Source organism: Schistosoma mansoni, chromosome W (assembly GCF_000237925.1).
Source record: "Schistosoma mansoni strain Puerto Rico chromosome W, complete genome".
NCBI lineage: Eukaryota > Metazoa > Platyhelminthes > Trematoda > Strigeidida > Schistosomatidae > Schistosoma > Schistosoma mansoni.
Window position 1 is genome coordinate 47,540,563 of NC_031502.1, and position 17,098 is coordinate 47,557,660.

A 17,098-nucleotide genomic window follows, 5' to 3' on the forward strand; every position below is an offset into this window, starting at 1 on the left:
CAACGAGATATTTCTCGAATTATCACTTATTATGTAAATCATTTTAAAATAACTAATTTCATATCGACACTTTTATCATTCATTGAATAAAATAATCATAATGAAGTGTACATAGGTGAGAACAATAAAAATACAGCAACACACCACAAAGATGAACACTTGACTTTCAGTTGTAATTGATAGCCATTGAGATTAATAATATTCTAGACATTACTAATATAGCTTGAAATGTACAATGATTTACACTGTTGAAGATTCTCTTGATATTCATAAGAATTTCATTTCGTATGTAAACTTTAAGAAGTGATATCATATGGCAAGAATGTAATGGCTTTTTCTCATTTCGAATGGTTTTTATTAGAGTAGTGGTGAGGGGGACAGATATAGTAAACAGGTTGAGAGAGTCAGTTGTCTGTACTCTATAAAATAGTCAGATGACAGTTCCTTACAATCTTAAGTTAATGTTAATGACAAGAAGAAACATCTGTGGTGTGAAGACTCAAGTGGTAAACATCTCGTTTACACAGTGATCTCAGGAAAGATATTCGACTTCAGGGTCAGTGGCAAAACTCGGTACATCGTGTCAACAAAATCGTTAGGTGGAGTGTTGCAAATCGTTTAGATAGGAATAGTTTCTTCAAGACTGCAGACACGCTTTTCTGATATCTAGCTCGAGGCCTAAACCCAAAATTCATTGCCCAGTTCTTTAAACTATCTATAATCACAGTGCGAAGCGATATCGAGTCGTTTAAAGTGGTGGAAACTTCATTCCAATAAATTGATTATCATCAAAAAATAGACAAACATGACAGGGAATAACAATATTTAGTGGCCATTTCCGGTATATCCAAAAGTTATCCAGTATATTAGAACAAGAAAACGTATAATGGATAATTCAAAAGGAAAAAGTAACCGATCAAAAGTCATCAGTATGAACAAACGCCATCAACCAACTTAAATGACCAACCGCATTTGAATCACGAGAAAATAATTTCAAAACTCTAAAACCTGTACTCACTTAATGTAGAATTACATTAAACGTAGTGCCTAGCTTAATTTGTTACTGAAACGAATGCAATTACCTGAACATACAAAGTACACTAATTAAAAATCAAGGTATAAAATTAAGAACACCAATCTAATACAAAGTCTATCATGTCAGGTCAATTGACATTTTCGAATTCTGAACAAACAAAGCAAAGTGCATGTGTATCTCCTTGAAAATTTTTAAAAAGAAAGGGAAAAACTATGAAATATTGAAAATATTTTCTATCATTTACATCCACAAATATCAACTGTTTATTCCAGGAAAATAAAACAGACGCCATTTTTATGAGTAATAGTGGCAGTAGTAGTAAAAAGTTAAAATCTTCCCCAACGATTTAATGGGTATATATATAAAGATAGAGATAACTACATTTTAAAGTTTCATGTACACAATGCAACTACTAGTAGGTTGGATTAAAAAAGGACAGTAACAAGATATACACAAGACAAAAAATAAACAATGCAATTAATGTACAACAGGTTCCAAAGAATACTCAAAAAAAATCAAATTAACACCAATATAACCTTTTTATGTACAGAAAATGAGGAATTAGATCCCCTATACTATAGAAATGAAGTCGAGAGAATGGTGGAGTAAACACAGGCACCTACTTTGGTACATGTACGAACAGAATAGGGCGAAAGAAATTATATATATATATATATATATATATATATAAAGTACAATATGCAATATTATTACTACTGTTATGATTAATATTATTGGTAGACATGGGTATAGTAAATTTTTAAAACTGTAAAAAGGGCAAACAAGTTTGAAAATATATTTTACAATGAGATAAATTTATATAGAAGAATACCAGAAGGAGTAGAACTAATGTACAATTTAAGTTAGCTTTCATTCGTTCAGTAGTACATATAGACATATATACGGGAGAAGCAGTGAAATCTTTAGTTATGTTCACAATCTTTATGATTATTATTCTGGATGAATAAAAAAAGGAAGGAGAAAAACATTATAAAACATAGTTGGTTAGCACTGTTTTAGTATTTTTCAGAGTAAGATTTCTAATGACTTTAACTATTACTACGATTGTTGCTGTAATTACAATATTTGGTAAGCGTAATAGAGACTAGAAGGAGTAAGGACGAGGAGGGAGAAAATTGAAAGGTTGATGGTTATATATTGGCGCTAATAAACAGAAACAGACAAAAAAGTGGGTGAAATCACAGAGAGCTTGAACGATCTTCTCTCTCTATCTCCTGCTCGTTTGTTTTCTCTATACATTTCAATTTAAATGAGGAAATATATCTTGTTTTTTGGTAAAAACAAAATAGTTTACATTGTCAATCAAAATGATGGTCCACGACTAACTACAACTGCATGCCCAGATTTACCACAATCCATAAACGTTCGTTCAGTCCATTGATCTTTAATTGGATTATAAACTTCAACACTGGCTAGAAATTCACTTCCATCGTAGCCACCTAAACATAAAAACGTGAACAACGAGAGCACTTAACATTAATAATAATAATAAAAAATTTTAAGGGAACAAAGAATTTATCAATTTTGATTAATAGAGAGTTTACATTTGTCAATTTCAGGACAACTTATAGTATTGAGTGAAACTCGATTTAAAGACCGATCTTTTAGTTCAATCTGGAAAATGAGCCAAGCTACTTACTAACTACAAAATCGATAGAGAGACTCCGAAAATTCCTCGAAAAAAACCCAAAGCGGTCCTGAAAACTCTGAGGAACATTTTATACAATTAGCACTGAATAGGAGTTTCTAGAATGCATCTAGAAAGTAATGGGTCACGTGTCACATTTCTGATTGGACAAATACCTATCCTGCTACTATGTTTGGTAGGGTTCCAGAACTTTTCAGAAGCCCGAGGTCGTCTGAAATCTTATAAATACCCCCCATTTTCTGTGCACAAACTAACCTTGGAGTAAAGCGTTCTTTCCATATTTTGCACCTTCTCTCTCGTGTTCAAGTTATCGTGTAGAGTTAGCCTGTGGTTATTAGAAGAGCTTAGAAAACCGATCCAAACGTTCAGTCAGAAGATTTATCAGAAATGACAGACACAATATTACAACGAAAGAAAAGAAGGCTTCATACTATTCGTTTAAAATGTAAATAACATGTAAGACACCAGTTATGCAGGACACTTAACGGTCTAGGACATGACCATCGGACTTCATCCTCAACCAATACATTAAACATATAAGTGAATAAGAAAATGTTAGATGATAATAGTAATAATAAAAATAAAATGTGACTTCATTTAAAAAACTTTGTTCATATATTCACACATTTACTGACTCACCAAAAACCCATATTTCATTTCCCCATACTGAAGCACTTAATGCTGATCTTGGATGTAGCATAGATGCACAATATTCCCAACAATTTCGTTTAGGATCATAACGTTCCATTGTATTTAACTGACTACAAGAATCATATCCACCAATTGCATAAATGTATTCACCAAGTGCAACAACACCTTTACATGTTTTTCACAAAAATATATGTATATATATGAAGAAATAAAGAGAAAATATTGAATAATTAACAGACTGATCGATTACTGATTAATAGATAAACAGATAGACACTAACAAGCTATACACATATACATGAAACAGCTAACAATTGGAATATACATTCAGAGTTTATCATAATGATAAGATAGTTCTCAATCCTGGACTAATAACACAATTATATATATATATATATATATATATATATATATATATGAAATGTATTAGGTTAATACATCACATAGTTCTGATAATCTTCGTCCTCTTATTACACTAGGGAAAGCAGAAGTCTGCGTTAAGACCTGTTTTCAGAAAGGCAGATTGTGGGATTGTGGGAATACCTGAGTCCAAGACTGTCATTGTAGCGTCTACCTAGAACTCTGGGAGCTGTATCGTATTTTAATTCAAATCTCAAATATATTAGGTTAAAATTTACTAGTTCTTATCATTATCATTCATAATGACAACCTAGGTCAAGTTACAATATCCGAAAATGACTAGACAACTGTTTAGTGTAGAGTAATACAAAGTTCGTTTTGCAAATAATAGACTTAATTTCTACAAGAATATGATTCTTATTTTCTTCAGTGACTTCGAAAAATTCTCATCACCTAATTACTATGAAGTAATCACTAATTCACAATCGGACGAAACTTCTTATAATAATAAACTATCATGGATTACATCACCGACTGGACTTAGTTAAACAACCATTGGAAACCAGGATGGATTGGATAACTAACTAACATCAGTTCACGATGTCATCGATGTAAATCTAACAATCTCCACAAACCTCGTATGCTAATAATAATAGTAATAATAATAATAATAATCCTGTCCCAGGAATTCTGTGGAGGAGCTATGACTAATAGAGTTAAATTATAACAAGTATGAGACATTCATCCAACAATGATACTACATTATCACAATACCATGAACTGATTGAAGCTTGCAATGTAAACTATTAGATGGCAACGAAGTGAACTAAAAATGATGTGCTTGTCGTATGTTTAATAACAATAAGTCACGTCCTATTGTGGGACTCCTAAGCAGTGCGCATCCACGATCCTGCCTCGCGAGATTCGAACCCAGGGCCTACCAGTCTCGCTTCAGAGCGCTTAACCACTAGACCACTGAGGAGTCCCACAATAGGACGAAACGGTCGTCCAGTGCTTTCAGGTTTTTTCATGGTGGTCTAGCCTCAATTGACTCATGATTTCAACTATGAAAAATACTGAAATCTCCACAAACCCCCTTCTGATAATAATAAGTTAGTCTGTTAATTTAAAATACTTTGCCACAGTGAACTAAACACTTGACTATTAGTATACCAGAGTGGGTTGAGGATTATTAAATTAATGCTGGTGTTACCGTTGAAGATGTTTCTTGTTCTTCAACTCAACTTTTTTTCTCGATTCAGTCAATGTGTTTAACTAGTGGGACCAAAGGCCCAGGACAGAGTGGGTTGAAGAAAGCTGGTCGGCGGCCTATGCTCCATTGGGAGTAACAGGCGTAAGTAAGTAAGTGGGACCAAGCCATGTAGAGGGTTTGAGTAAAACACTGACCGAAGACATTGGAAGATAATCGTGCGCTGTCATGGACTGACTGAAGTTATATCTGTACACTACCGGATTCCAGTTCAGTAGTCTACAGGTTAAGTTTTTGTACCTGAGACCAACGATTTTAAGTTCGGTTCCCGCTTGTGGGTCGTGGGGGCCCACCACTGAAGAGTCCCGTACTAGGACGAAACGGCTGTTCAGTGCTTCCATGTTTTCAACGGTGAGATAACTTTGATCGGACTATGGTTTCAATGAAATATTTTTAACCCTTCGAACAATGGAGTTAACTAGAAAAACTCGCTAATTTCCGTAGCTTTGATCAGTAAGTTCAAATAAAGCCAAACTACTCATAGGAAATCAGGTTTTATGAAATGTATATTGTACAAATAATAGTGATAATGATAATAATAAATGTAAAAATAATATGAAAAATGTTTTTACAGTATTCTTTCTCATGACAAAACTGTAAAACTGTTGTCATTCTCTTTCTTTAAAATAAGGAACTGTATTTCTTTTAGGACTAAGCCGAAATGTTCCATATAAACATTCTACTAAAGTGTTATGTATGTTTTACACTACTAACAGTAGGGACTATATGATAATTAGACAGGCCAATAAACAGACAGGGACTGGTATTATCAGGCAGACAGAAATAGTACATGTCTTTAAGTAAAACCAATTTATTAACATTACTATTATTAAAAAGAAGTTATGAAAAAGATAGGACAACGACAAGAGGAAAACCAGACAGAGAATACCAACATTGTTGATCTGGTGAGAAAAGAGAACAGATTGGCAATATACATGAAAAAAAACTGGTTGATAATAACAATCTGGAATCGGACCCAGACATAAATGTTTACGCGTGTGTTTATGTATACAGATACTTCTATATACATAAATACATACATACATACAAGTAAGTAGACGATATTGATAATGACGACAACAACGACAAAAAAACAATAATCATAACAACAACAAGTCTTTAGAGCACAACAAAACACAAGTCGCAACAACTGACAGTCTGTCTACGGATAATAGTTTTAATTATAATAAACCAAATACAGTCTACGATGATGATTTGGATAAAAAAAGTTCATTATCACCATTAAACGAAGTAGATAATTATTAAATGTAAATAACCGTTAGGTAGATAGACAGCTAGGCAAGCAGACGAAACCAAATGGATAAATAGATAGATAGGTAGAAAAAAAGTTGAACAATCTCTCCTATTTTTTACTGATACACACAAGTGAATACACACAGGATTTCTCAAATGTTCTGCGTTCTTACTACCTGTTGATATATAGATATATGTGTACACATACGATTGAAGATGTGATATTACAAATAAATGCATAACATAATAAGTTGATAAATTAACAAAAGTCAAAATCGACATGAATATCAAAATAATTTAGTGAGAGAAAAAAACACACAAGTAAAATCTAGACAATTAGGCTACATGTACCAGATAATAATGAAAATTCCTTCAGAGATGCACGAATATATAAGCACAAACACACGTCCATAGGAACGTAAAGATATACAGACAGAGAAGTCAAACTGCGTAACAGAACTATTCAACAGAAAGAAAACAACAATTATCTGTAGAAAGAAGAATAGCAAAGGAGATCAATGAGAAGCAAAGATTAAGTCGTGATGAAGTGAAAAATATGTATGAGTCATACTGACTCGCTCCGTTGACTGGTTTAAACACAGTTTAGTCAGAAACATTTATTTGAACAAGTATAATAAACAAAATGAGTATGCTGTCTAAGAATGAACAAACTATTGTGGTGGATAATAATGAAACGTGACTTATTATAATTTCCAGAATATATATATATGACTGACAGAAGCTCAGTGGTTGAGAAATTTTATTTCACTCAAAAATTAGTTATCCCAGTGAAACTAAGCATAACAATCAATACGAACGTAATTCTATTTTTTTTTATTAAGAGGAAAAAAACTCCGTTTTGATTGGCATTGAACTGAATTTACTTATTTTCCTTCATAATATTCATTAAAAAGCTTGTTGGTTAATAGTAATAGTAAACTGAAATATACTTAACTATGAAATTAGGAAACATTAGTTACACAGAACACTTTCATTAAGAAAGTTGACACTTGTTTTTTTTATTATTGTCAAATAACTTTTCGGTACGGTATACGTGAAGGGGGTCATCTTAGGTGTAATCACTAGTGATGAGCTTCAAACTCTTTATGCTGCCTTCATACGAAATATTTATCCAGTAGTCATCTATGAAAAATGTTTTCAGATTAAAAGGTCATTTGTACAAAAAAGTGACTTACCAAAACAAAATCAAATAATGATATTTTAAAGTTCCATGTTAGGTTAAATGAAGCGTGGGGTCAATTTATAGTGAGTAAATAGGTTAATCACTCAACCATAGCCACCGTCTACCTGTTCTCATATATGTATTAGCCTACCAACATAAATATCTGCATGATTGATAAAAAAAAAATACTTCGTCCATTATTTAAAAATATAGCCACCTACGCAGTTTAATTTTCATTTTTATTTCTGTTGGGCTGATTATGACGTTTAAAAAGTTTGTATATTACAGCTAAATTGTAGACTATACTATAAACTGTTTAGTACACCTTGTACCAACATGATTTAATAAGTAAACCAATTGATTAACTGATTCTTATTCATGTAACACTTCAAATTAACTTTAGTGATAAAAAAGATATAACTAGATAAGAAATGTCAAACTGACAGACACATGATTTACCATAGAAAAGTTATTATACACAAAAGCATTACCAACACACATACATCAGAGGGAGAGAGAGAGATAAGAAAATTGTGCACAAAACAGTGCGGAAAGACAGAATGAAACAAAACATTCAAAAGCATACTTTGTTAAAGATGGGAGGAAGGGCAACAACAAAAACGGCGAAAATGGAAACGGAACATATTGACAAGAAGAAAGTACACTTCAGTGAGGAAAATTGAATTGTAAACTACTATTTCACTAACGGAACACTTCTCTCTCTTCCTCTCTTTTTTCTTAAATCGCTGACCGTTATTTGATTGACCTCATATAATCAACATTTTAAAAAGTTAAACAGGATTAAAGTCCAGTATAAAATATGTGAATCTTTAAATGAAAGAAATAAAATAAACGACTCAAAGTTAAGTGAAAGCACTGAAGCTGTTCACAAAAGAATTATTAAATACACATCTGGATTGTTTTTTTAAGTAAAGTCAATGTTTATGTGTCTGGTAAAAAGCGTTTTATTTTAGAATATGGGAATTATTAATTGCGCAAGATCATAGACATTATAACATCCTTAAATGTTAACTCAATAGTCTATAGATTAAGTATTCCTGGTTTCGAATCTCGCGAGGCGGGATCGTGGATGCGCACTGCTGAGGAGTCCCACAATAGGACGAAACGGCCGTCCAATGTTACCAGGTTTCCCATAGTGGTTTAGCTTCAATTGACTCATGATCTCAACTATACAAAAAATCTTTACCGATTTCCAATATTACTCACGTTAATAGTATCATGGAAATTAAAGGCAATTTAAAGAAACCTTAACAAATAAACACTATATATATATATATATATATAAGTAAATAAATAACTCCAAACTTACCTGCACCGGATCTAGCTCGATTTAAACAAGCTAACTCTTCCCAATGATCCTTTTCCGGATCATAACGTTCAACTGTATTCAAACGTTTTTCACCATCAAAACCACCAACAGCGTATAATAAGCTAAAAATATTTTTTTTAAAAATAGTATGTAAATAACACAAACTCTGTTCAATAAATATGAGAGTAGATTTACATATTTCTTATCTCTGGACTAATTCTATTTTATAATTTAGAAATTAATAGCACCTTAAAAAAAACTCTTAAAGTTCTTACGAAGATGGGGTAGAGATGTTGTTTTCAGCTCTTGTCAACGATTTAGACTAATGAACAAATAGAATAGTGAATAAACACTAAATTCTAAAAAAAGCTTTCAGAAAACTCATCAAATGTTGAGGACTGCTTATAAAACTTAATCTACCGAAGAAGAAAAAACTCATTACAAGTAGATCAATAGTTTTAGTAGTACTTAGTCCTACGTTATAACTGACTGACTGGTGGGTGTTGGTGAAGAATGAAAAGACAATGCAAGATAGAAACGTCTGCTAACAAGGAAACTTGAAAGTCAAACTTCTGAAGATTTTCCAAGATGTTTTACGAAATCAGAAGGGATACAAGGCAAGTGCGTCGTAACAAACGGGAAATATTTTAAAAGGTACGGTCGGTGTATTTTATATTTTAGAATCATAATTCAATTTTTTCACTGGACAAAGTGTACATAAAGATTGATACCAAAAACTTTTATAGTTTCATCAGTTCATCTAATTTTAGTTCTCAATTAGAGTACAATTTTAAAAAATAATAATTAAACAATTAAATAATTAATTCTAAATAAGATATTCATCCTTAAGGTTTGTAAGCACAAATCATCGTTTAGCGTAGCTCATTAACATCACTTAGTGCAATTTGAGAAAAAAAGTGATTGTATCTATTAATAGATAGTCAATATAATAAAAACGATTCTCCTAATGGGATCAGACTCTGAAATGATCAAAGAGTGATAGAAATAAGAATTGGAGTAGTCCACAATGTGTTATTCATTTTGAAAATTAAGTTAATGTTTCTCATTTACACTAATTAGTTTAAAGTTTAATAACTTTTAAATAGTCCCTGGTAAAGGCTATGATTTAAGTATAAAGCTAAACACGACATTTATCAAATCAACTTGATCTGATCTCTTTCATAAATGTTGTGAAATTATCTAGTCAATTCAAGTAACTACACTCATAATCCTACAAATATACACACGTAATATTCATTCTGTTAATACATTCACAAAGAACATTTCCCATTAACAAAGCATTCTTGTTATGTACATTATAACTGTATGATTGATGATCTGGAATATGTAAAGTGTTAATCAAATAAATATTATGAAATGTTTAGTTTAGAAATAAATACAAGTAGACCAGCGAAATTCACAATCAAATTAGTCAATATTTATTTTTAAGAAATACAAGTAAACGGAATGAAGAAAATTCAACAAGAAGTCATCATGTCTGTCGATTCACTGATCCAATCCTAACAATCTATGAGTGATGTCTATCAGGAAAGATATATTTGTTACGAAACGCCCTAGTGATAATAGTGCATGTTTTTGTGCAAGAGTTGAAGTCAAATTCGATGTATCTCATTCTTCGTCCATACCAGTAAGGAGTGATGAGTTCAAATTATAGTTATTGAAAACGTATCTAATATGCCTAACATGTATTGTGTGATGTGTTACCTCATACTAATTAGTTGACAGTTAACATTTTTGTTATATGGAAAGACTTCAATGAATTTAGTCTTGTGTATGTGGTTCTACGAATTTTCACAAATATACCAACCATTTTGCGAACATTTTTTTATTGAACATGGTTTTTATTTGATTACAATTAGTCAAGTTTATCATACATTGATGTTTCGATTTGTATCAAATATGAGAACTAAATATATTCTGACTGTATTTTTGAAGCATATTACATACATTAGATGTCATTTCACGATATCAACAGTACAATTCATTAGTTACAGACTACATATTAACCTCTATAACAGAATAATTGGAGATAAATTAGTTGAATATGTCACGTTAAGTTGGACAGCTTATGATGTAAAAAGTAAGTAATTTATCACAATACACTCTGAATCACTACTTATACATGATTTTATTAAATTAATCGAACTAGCCACAGTTAAGTAAGAAGAAATTCTCTTCAAAAAAGTGTTCTGAAATTTCTATGTGGACGAAATACTATACTTAAAAGACAAAATAAAGAAACGAGAAACAGAAAAAATTACATGGAATGTAAACAAACTTTGTAGTAATCATTTACTTACCGATTAAGTACGGCAACACCTAATCCAATTCGTCGACTATTCATAGAAGCTATCGGTATCCATTGATCCATATCTGGATCATATCTACAATACAGAATACAATTATATATATATATATATATATATATATATAAAGAATAAATCTGCCGTTTATCATAACAATACTGATAAATCCAATGATTACATACACTAGACTGTAGACCAAATCAAATCGATCTATTGTTAATTATTATTAATAAGAAAGCTTACTGTAATCATTGGTGGTATAAACCATGGTAGGTGAAATTTAAAAAAACTAAGGTAGGTCAGCTGTGTACATTATAACACAACACTTTTATCGTATGGGTTTATGTAATTAGCCAAAATCTACGCTACATGATAAGGTTTAGCTATACTACACGGGTTTGTGGTTAGGGTTTATGGGTTAGAACTATGAATTATACACAGCACACATTAACCAAATTAAATCCTAAACCTTGATTCTAACAGTTACAAACTCAAAATATACTTGAAAATTCCATTAATTATGTAAAATCAACATATCACCGGTAAGCTCAGATTTGCTGTTATCTTATTTAATCAAAAGAGTTAAAAATCCCGAGGTTGCTCGACGGCATACTTTAGGTTTATTATATTTATAAACATGACCAAGGAATATTTCCTCCTTATGCATACTGGTAGTACAGATCTACGCAGTCAACATTCAGTCACATAGCTTTTTGTGAAGGTTAGTGAAACACAACTTGGCTTCTGTTTGTACAAACACAATAGTAGGTGTTATGGGGTTGGAATTTGTGATCTAGTCAAATACTGGGCAAACAAGTCAGATTATTATTTATTTTTTTGATTGAGATCATAAATTGATTGATATTAGACCACTATGGAAAACCTGGAAGCACTGGATGGCGGTTTCGTCATAGTACGGGACTCCTCAACAGTGAGCATCCACGACCCTGCTAGCGGTATTTGGATCCAGAGCGTTCGGTCTCGCGCGCGAGCGCTTAACCTCTAGACCACTGAGCTGGTGTTAATGTATGACTTCAACCAATCCACCAAATTGCGTGACCATCTTCCATTGTCTGAGGTAGATACCTGTCTCTACCTGACGTGGATTAGTTCCATTGGTCACGGCTTCTCACTAGAATTCCGAGAATTCCCTAAAGAAGCTAGTCACTAGTGAGCACATAGTAATTATCAGTATGAGGTTGTGGAGATTGTTAAGTTTTTTACTGAGATCATGAACCGATTGATTTTAGTTTACCACATAGCTAGAATTTCGGCGAAAATCATCATTACCGATCACTGTCATATCACAATGTGTGTTGCGCATGTTTTTATTAATTATACGGAAATGCTCAAATGATTTATATATACAGTACTTTGGAGTGCTGAATTGTGATGTAAAATTCCTTTGAAAATGGACAGAAACACAATGAAAGCAAGCAAATGTACTGTAATCATCATTATATATACTTTATCTAGATACATTCAAATTAAATGATAACGTAAATGAGTAGACAAAAGAGAATAGAATAACGGTTATCAATAGGCCGACAGTAAGAAAATGTAGACTAATCTAAAAATATATACATAACCCAGAAATTGCATCGATTAAAGGAAGTCGAAACTACACAGGTTGAATATTTTACTTTTCAATGAATTAATTTGATCATATTTTAACGAATCATAAATTACGATATGCATTTTTGACAAGGCGAAACTATATGTCGATTTATCTATGTTCATGTTTGTATCGGTCTAAACATGAAAAAAAATACCTGTCCAAGGTCATATGATCTAAACACGTATGGACTAGACAAAGTCAAACATATGAATCCACAGGAATCAGACAGTCGACAAATAAATGCATTCATTGGCATTCACTAGTAAAAAATTTACAGTTTGTCTGGAAAATTAGAGGGAAGAGATTTATTTATTTATTTATCTGAACACATAAACATCGGTATAAGGGGGTACTAAATACATATGTGCCACACAATAACAATGAGGCCAGTAGTAGTAGCCCAAACCGCGGCATGAAGAGGAAAGAGAAGAACTATGGAAATGACCACCGATATATAATAATATTAATAATGAGAACAAAAGTTGTTCAGATTGTAAGTATAATCGCTAGTATATACTGTGACGAAGTTTCGCTATATATATATATATATACATATAATTGTATTTTACTTATTGATTGGAAGTGTAAGAACTTGTAAATCAGGTTAAGGAATATTTTTCATTTGATTAATTATAGTAACTAACATTTAAGAATCAAATTCGAATAAGTATCCAATGTATATTCAAATTTTAAAAATTATAAATAAATTCAAAGGAATTTTTGTATCTATTTTTTATTTCTGCTAACTACTTGAAAAGAGTATAAGAATAATATGTTTGAATTGTTTATGTTTTTTAAAAAAATTATTACCCCTAATTTAATATGTCCAATTAATCTTATCTAACTGAAAATAAATATACATAAAGAACTACAACTTAATATCTTGAACACTATCCATAATGATATATAGATGTTAAAGTATGTTACTAATTTGAGTAAAAAATAACTTGTGACAGGAGTCTAACTACTAAAGGGTAGTTTTGTGGAAATTGTCGAACTTCAGTTTTTCACCAATGACAAGGGATAATGATCGAGTAATATTGCAGTTTAACTGAAGTTAGAAATCTAAACTATTGGATGCCAACTTAGTAACCGAAAAGTTAAGTGCTTGCCGAGGAACCTGAAAGTCTTAGGTCTAGCCCTTGGTGTGATTGTGGTTGCGCACTACTGAGTAGCTTTATACTAGGACGAAGCAACTGTTCAATACTTCCTGGTTCTTAATGGATTTCTAATATCGGTAGTCCAAATTTCATGATATTAACATTTACAACTAATTGAGTCAAAAGTATTTGAGTTATGTGTCACTTAACATGATTATGGTCATTTGAATAATTGTCAGGTTTGCATTAGGATTGATAATATAATAATACAAATATAATACAATAAACAATACACTATTAATTAAGTGTAAAACTATCAGTTAGAAAACAAGCTTTACTAAGTACTTACTTTTCAGAGCTTTTATGATGCATTGTATTGGTTGAACCACCAACGGCATAAATCATATCGTCGACAACACCAACAGCAACTCTATTACGAGGCACTGACATAGGAGCACATGTAGTCCAACAATTTTTTCTTGGATCATAACAATCCATGTGAGGTGCATCTATATTTCCCTGTTCATTATTATTTCTACCTCCTACAAGATAAACGCATCCACGTACAGAACAAGCAGACAGGCCACTACGTGGGCTAGGTATATCTGGTAGACGTCTCCATTTATCTGTAAGTGGATTGTAACATTCAAATGCACTTAGTGAATAACGCAGATAACCACCAGCTGAGTAAAGAATCTGGAAAATAAGATTATGTAACTAACTAGTCATCACAAAAGGAACTAGCAAAAAGTGTCAAAAATGCAATTCAGTGATTAAGTATCAGTTTATGTACTAAAGGGCAAAACAAAAATTAGAACTCCAAACTTACTGGTCAAACGTTTCAGATCAAAAATCCACAATACTACTATTTATAATAACTAGAAGTGGGTTAATACTACTACCCAGTTTCTGAAAGCTTTTACCACAAAAAAATATGACGTATAAGCCTAACTGCACAGTTAATAAGATATCCATAATAAGTTGATTGGTGAAATCAGCAAATCAAAAGGGATGTAGGACCATGGATGAATATGTATCGGTAGAAGTTCTCACAACTCATATCAACAGACCGAAAGAAATCAATACAATGAACAGCGAAGAGGGAGATGTTAACTACCATGGAAAGCTGAACACAGAAAATTTAGCTAGCTAGTGGCCATAGAAGTATGTTCTTCAAGACACTACAGTAGAGAAGGGTTAATTTAAAAGATAACACTCACAATAGAGGAAATCAAGCTATTCGCAGTGGGAGCTGACTGATAAAATCTCAGAAAATGAATATATTTTAAGAGTCAGTCTCTTAATTTGACTTCAATCGAAAATTCGGGATATGGCTCGACGGCTATTATGAAAGAAAAGATTTAACTACAAATAAATTGGCTGAACACAGCAGTGGTTCAAAAATCTATTCTAGTGTCAAGTAAACATTTACATATAAAAATAGGTTTAAAAAGCCAAACAGAATTGTAGTAATGATAACCAATATACCTCCATTGACCCAGCTGTCCGTTTATTTATTGAGATATGACGGTGTTTAATAAGATCATCTAGAATATTTTGTAAATGAGATTTTGCAGGAGTGAAACCTGCAAGAAGACTACAATTTTTTATTTGCCCTTGTATAAATGTAGGAGGAAGTGTATAGCATCTGACGGCAGATAAAGCTTCAAGCAGTGTAGATGATCTTGAATTTCTATTATGATTTACCCATCTGATAACAGCGTTATACACTTCCGCTTCGGTTCGTACATTTAATTCATCACGTTTAATTAAAGTTAAAAGTTGGTTAGGATGAAGTCCTAGAAACTCGTCATGTTTTACTATTTCGCCAAAATTTTGATCAATAAACTTTTGAGCAGCAAACGATAATTCGGAACAATTATTTGACTGTGCGAACTCTTGAATTCCAATAGCATTTGAGGGATGTAGTTGCTGCTTTAAAAAACTACAACAAGCTTGGACAACGTGAGACATTTGAATCATAGAAGCAGCTATGAGTAATTCACATACATTCCGTTCACTTATTTGTATTCTACCGGTATATGCAAAATCGATCAACTTTTTTAAAGCAGTTGCCGATATGTAATGTAATTTGATTTCATGTAAAAGTGCTTCACGCATTTCACCAGTGAACATAGCTCGGAAATATGGTGAAGCACCAGCTAAAACAATTCGATGACATTGAATCGATTCTGAATTTACACATAATGTGACATCAGTTAATTTTTGAGACTGAAATAATTCATACATAGTATTCATAGCCTCTTTTAAGTAGTGATTTAATTCGAAATTCATACAAATTAAATTATCATTTGATTCATTTGAAGAGCATGTAGGTAGAATGTAAGTAGGATGTGGGATATACAATTCTGAATTGGCTAAATCAGGGAATGATGATGAAATATCACGGTTTGTAGATGATACAGAAAGTTCATCCATGGGAAAATCTTCGACATTTTCTTTCATTATCATTTTTTCTTACTATGACTGATTAATTCGTACGAGATTAATCATTTAAAATTGATTCCTGTAAAATCAATGGAAAAAAAAAATCTGTCGAAAACAATCATTACAAAAGTCAAGGAACCAAACAACTACGTTAGAAAGACGTCATTTATAGATAGAAAAAATTCTCGATTTGAAACCAGTGCCCGTTATGTGCAGTTTGTCACGGAAATAAAATGTTGTACAGTTGTACGAATAAAAACAGTCAACCAAGGGAAAAATAAAGAGACAAATATATTAGTGCATTAGAAAATAGAAAATAAGATCGGATACGAAGAATACAGGCGTCAAGCGCTAATGCAAATCATTTGCTGATAAAGTAATTTTAACTGAACTGTAAAAACATGCATTCTAAATTTTTCAAGTCTTGATCTCCAACAGTGTTTGAAAAGCCTCCTACGAGTATGCGACACAAGTTGCAAACATGGTATTTCGGAGTAATGTATAGTCTAGACACAACCGTCGAAAGTTTTATAGTTGGATGCTTTTTTACAATGGTAAATACCATAACATTTTCAGTCAACGAAAAGTATTGACAGCATTCATGATGATAACGCCCGTAGTTACACATGGTTCCTTAACACATGAAACTGAATCCTTTGGAGCATTCGCCAAGCCTTTCTCTGAATTAATAAGCAAGGTGGGTTCGCCACATACATATATATTTCGTTGAATGTTTATCCAGGGTCATTTCGTCTCACACAGTTCTATTTTTGACTTGTGCAACGTAACATAAATAGCCACTACCCACTAGTCTTACTACATGTGAGAGATGATTCTGTTTACATGTGGCCTT

General features: G+C 32.2%; 1 protein-coding gene across 1 annotated transcript; it reads right to left on the reverse strand.

Annotated features, from left to right (window-relative positions):
• Positions 1-1,106: 1,106 nt before the first annotated feature.
• On the reverse strand, positions 1,107-16,330 carry Smp_085380 (kelch-like ech-associated protein). The gene is made up of 6 exons (XM_018789938.1): positions 15,286-16,330; positions 14,147-14,493; positions 11,074-11,157; positions 8,753-8,874; positions 3,345-3,521; positions 1,107-2,496 (listed from the first exon to the last, which is right to left on the reverse strand). The coding sequence occupies exons 1-6, from the start codon at positions 16,267-16,269 to the stop codon at positions 2,360-2,362; spliced, it is 1,851 nt and encodes a 616-aa protein (XP_018655331.1). The 5' UTR covers positions 16,270-16,330; the 3' UTR covers positions 1,107-2,359.
• Positions 16,331-17,098: the final 768 nt, after the last annotated feature.

What these genes read in the sequence shown, in the direction of transcription:
- Smp_085380 (XM_018789938.1), bottom strand. Translation starts at nt 16,269, where the DNA reads ATGATAATGAAAGAAAATGTCGAAGATTTTCCCATGGATGAACTTTCT. An exon ending in TCGAGCTAGATCCGGTGCAG is followed by an intron (nt 3,522 to 8,752) that starts GTAAGTTTGGAG and finishes AAACATGTAAAG; the next exon opens with GTGTTGTTGCACTTGGTGAA. An exon ending in AAATGAAATATGGGTTTTTG is followed by an intron (nt 2,497 to 3,344) that starts GTGAGTCAGTAA and finishes TTTTATGTTTAG; the next exon opens with GTGGCTACGATGGAAGTGAA.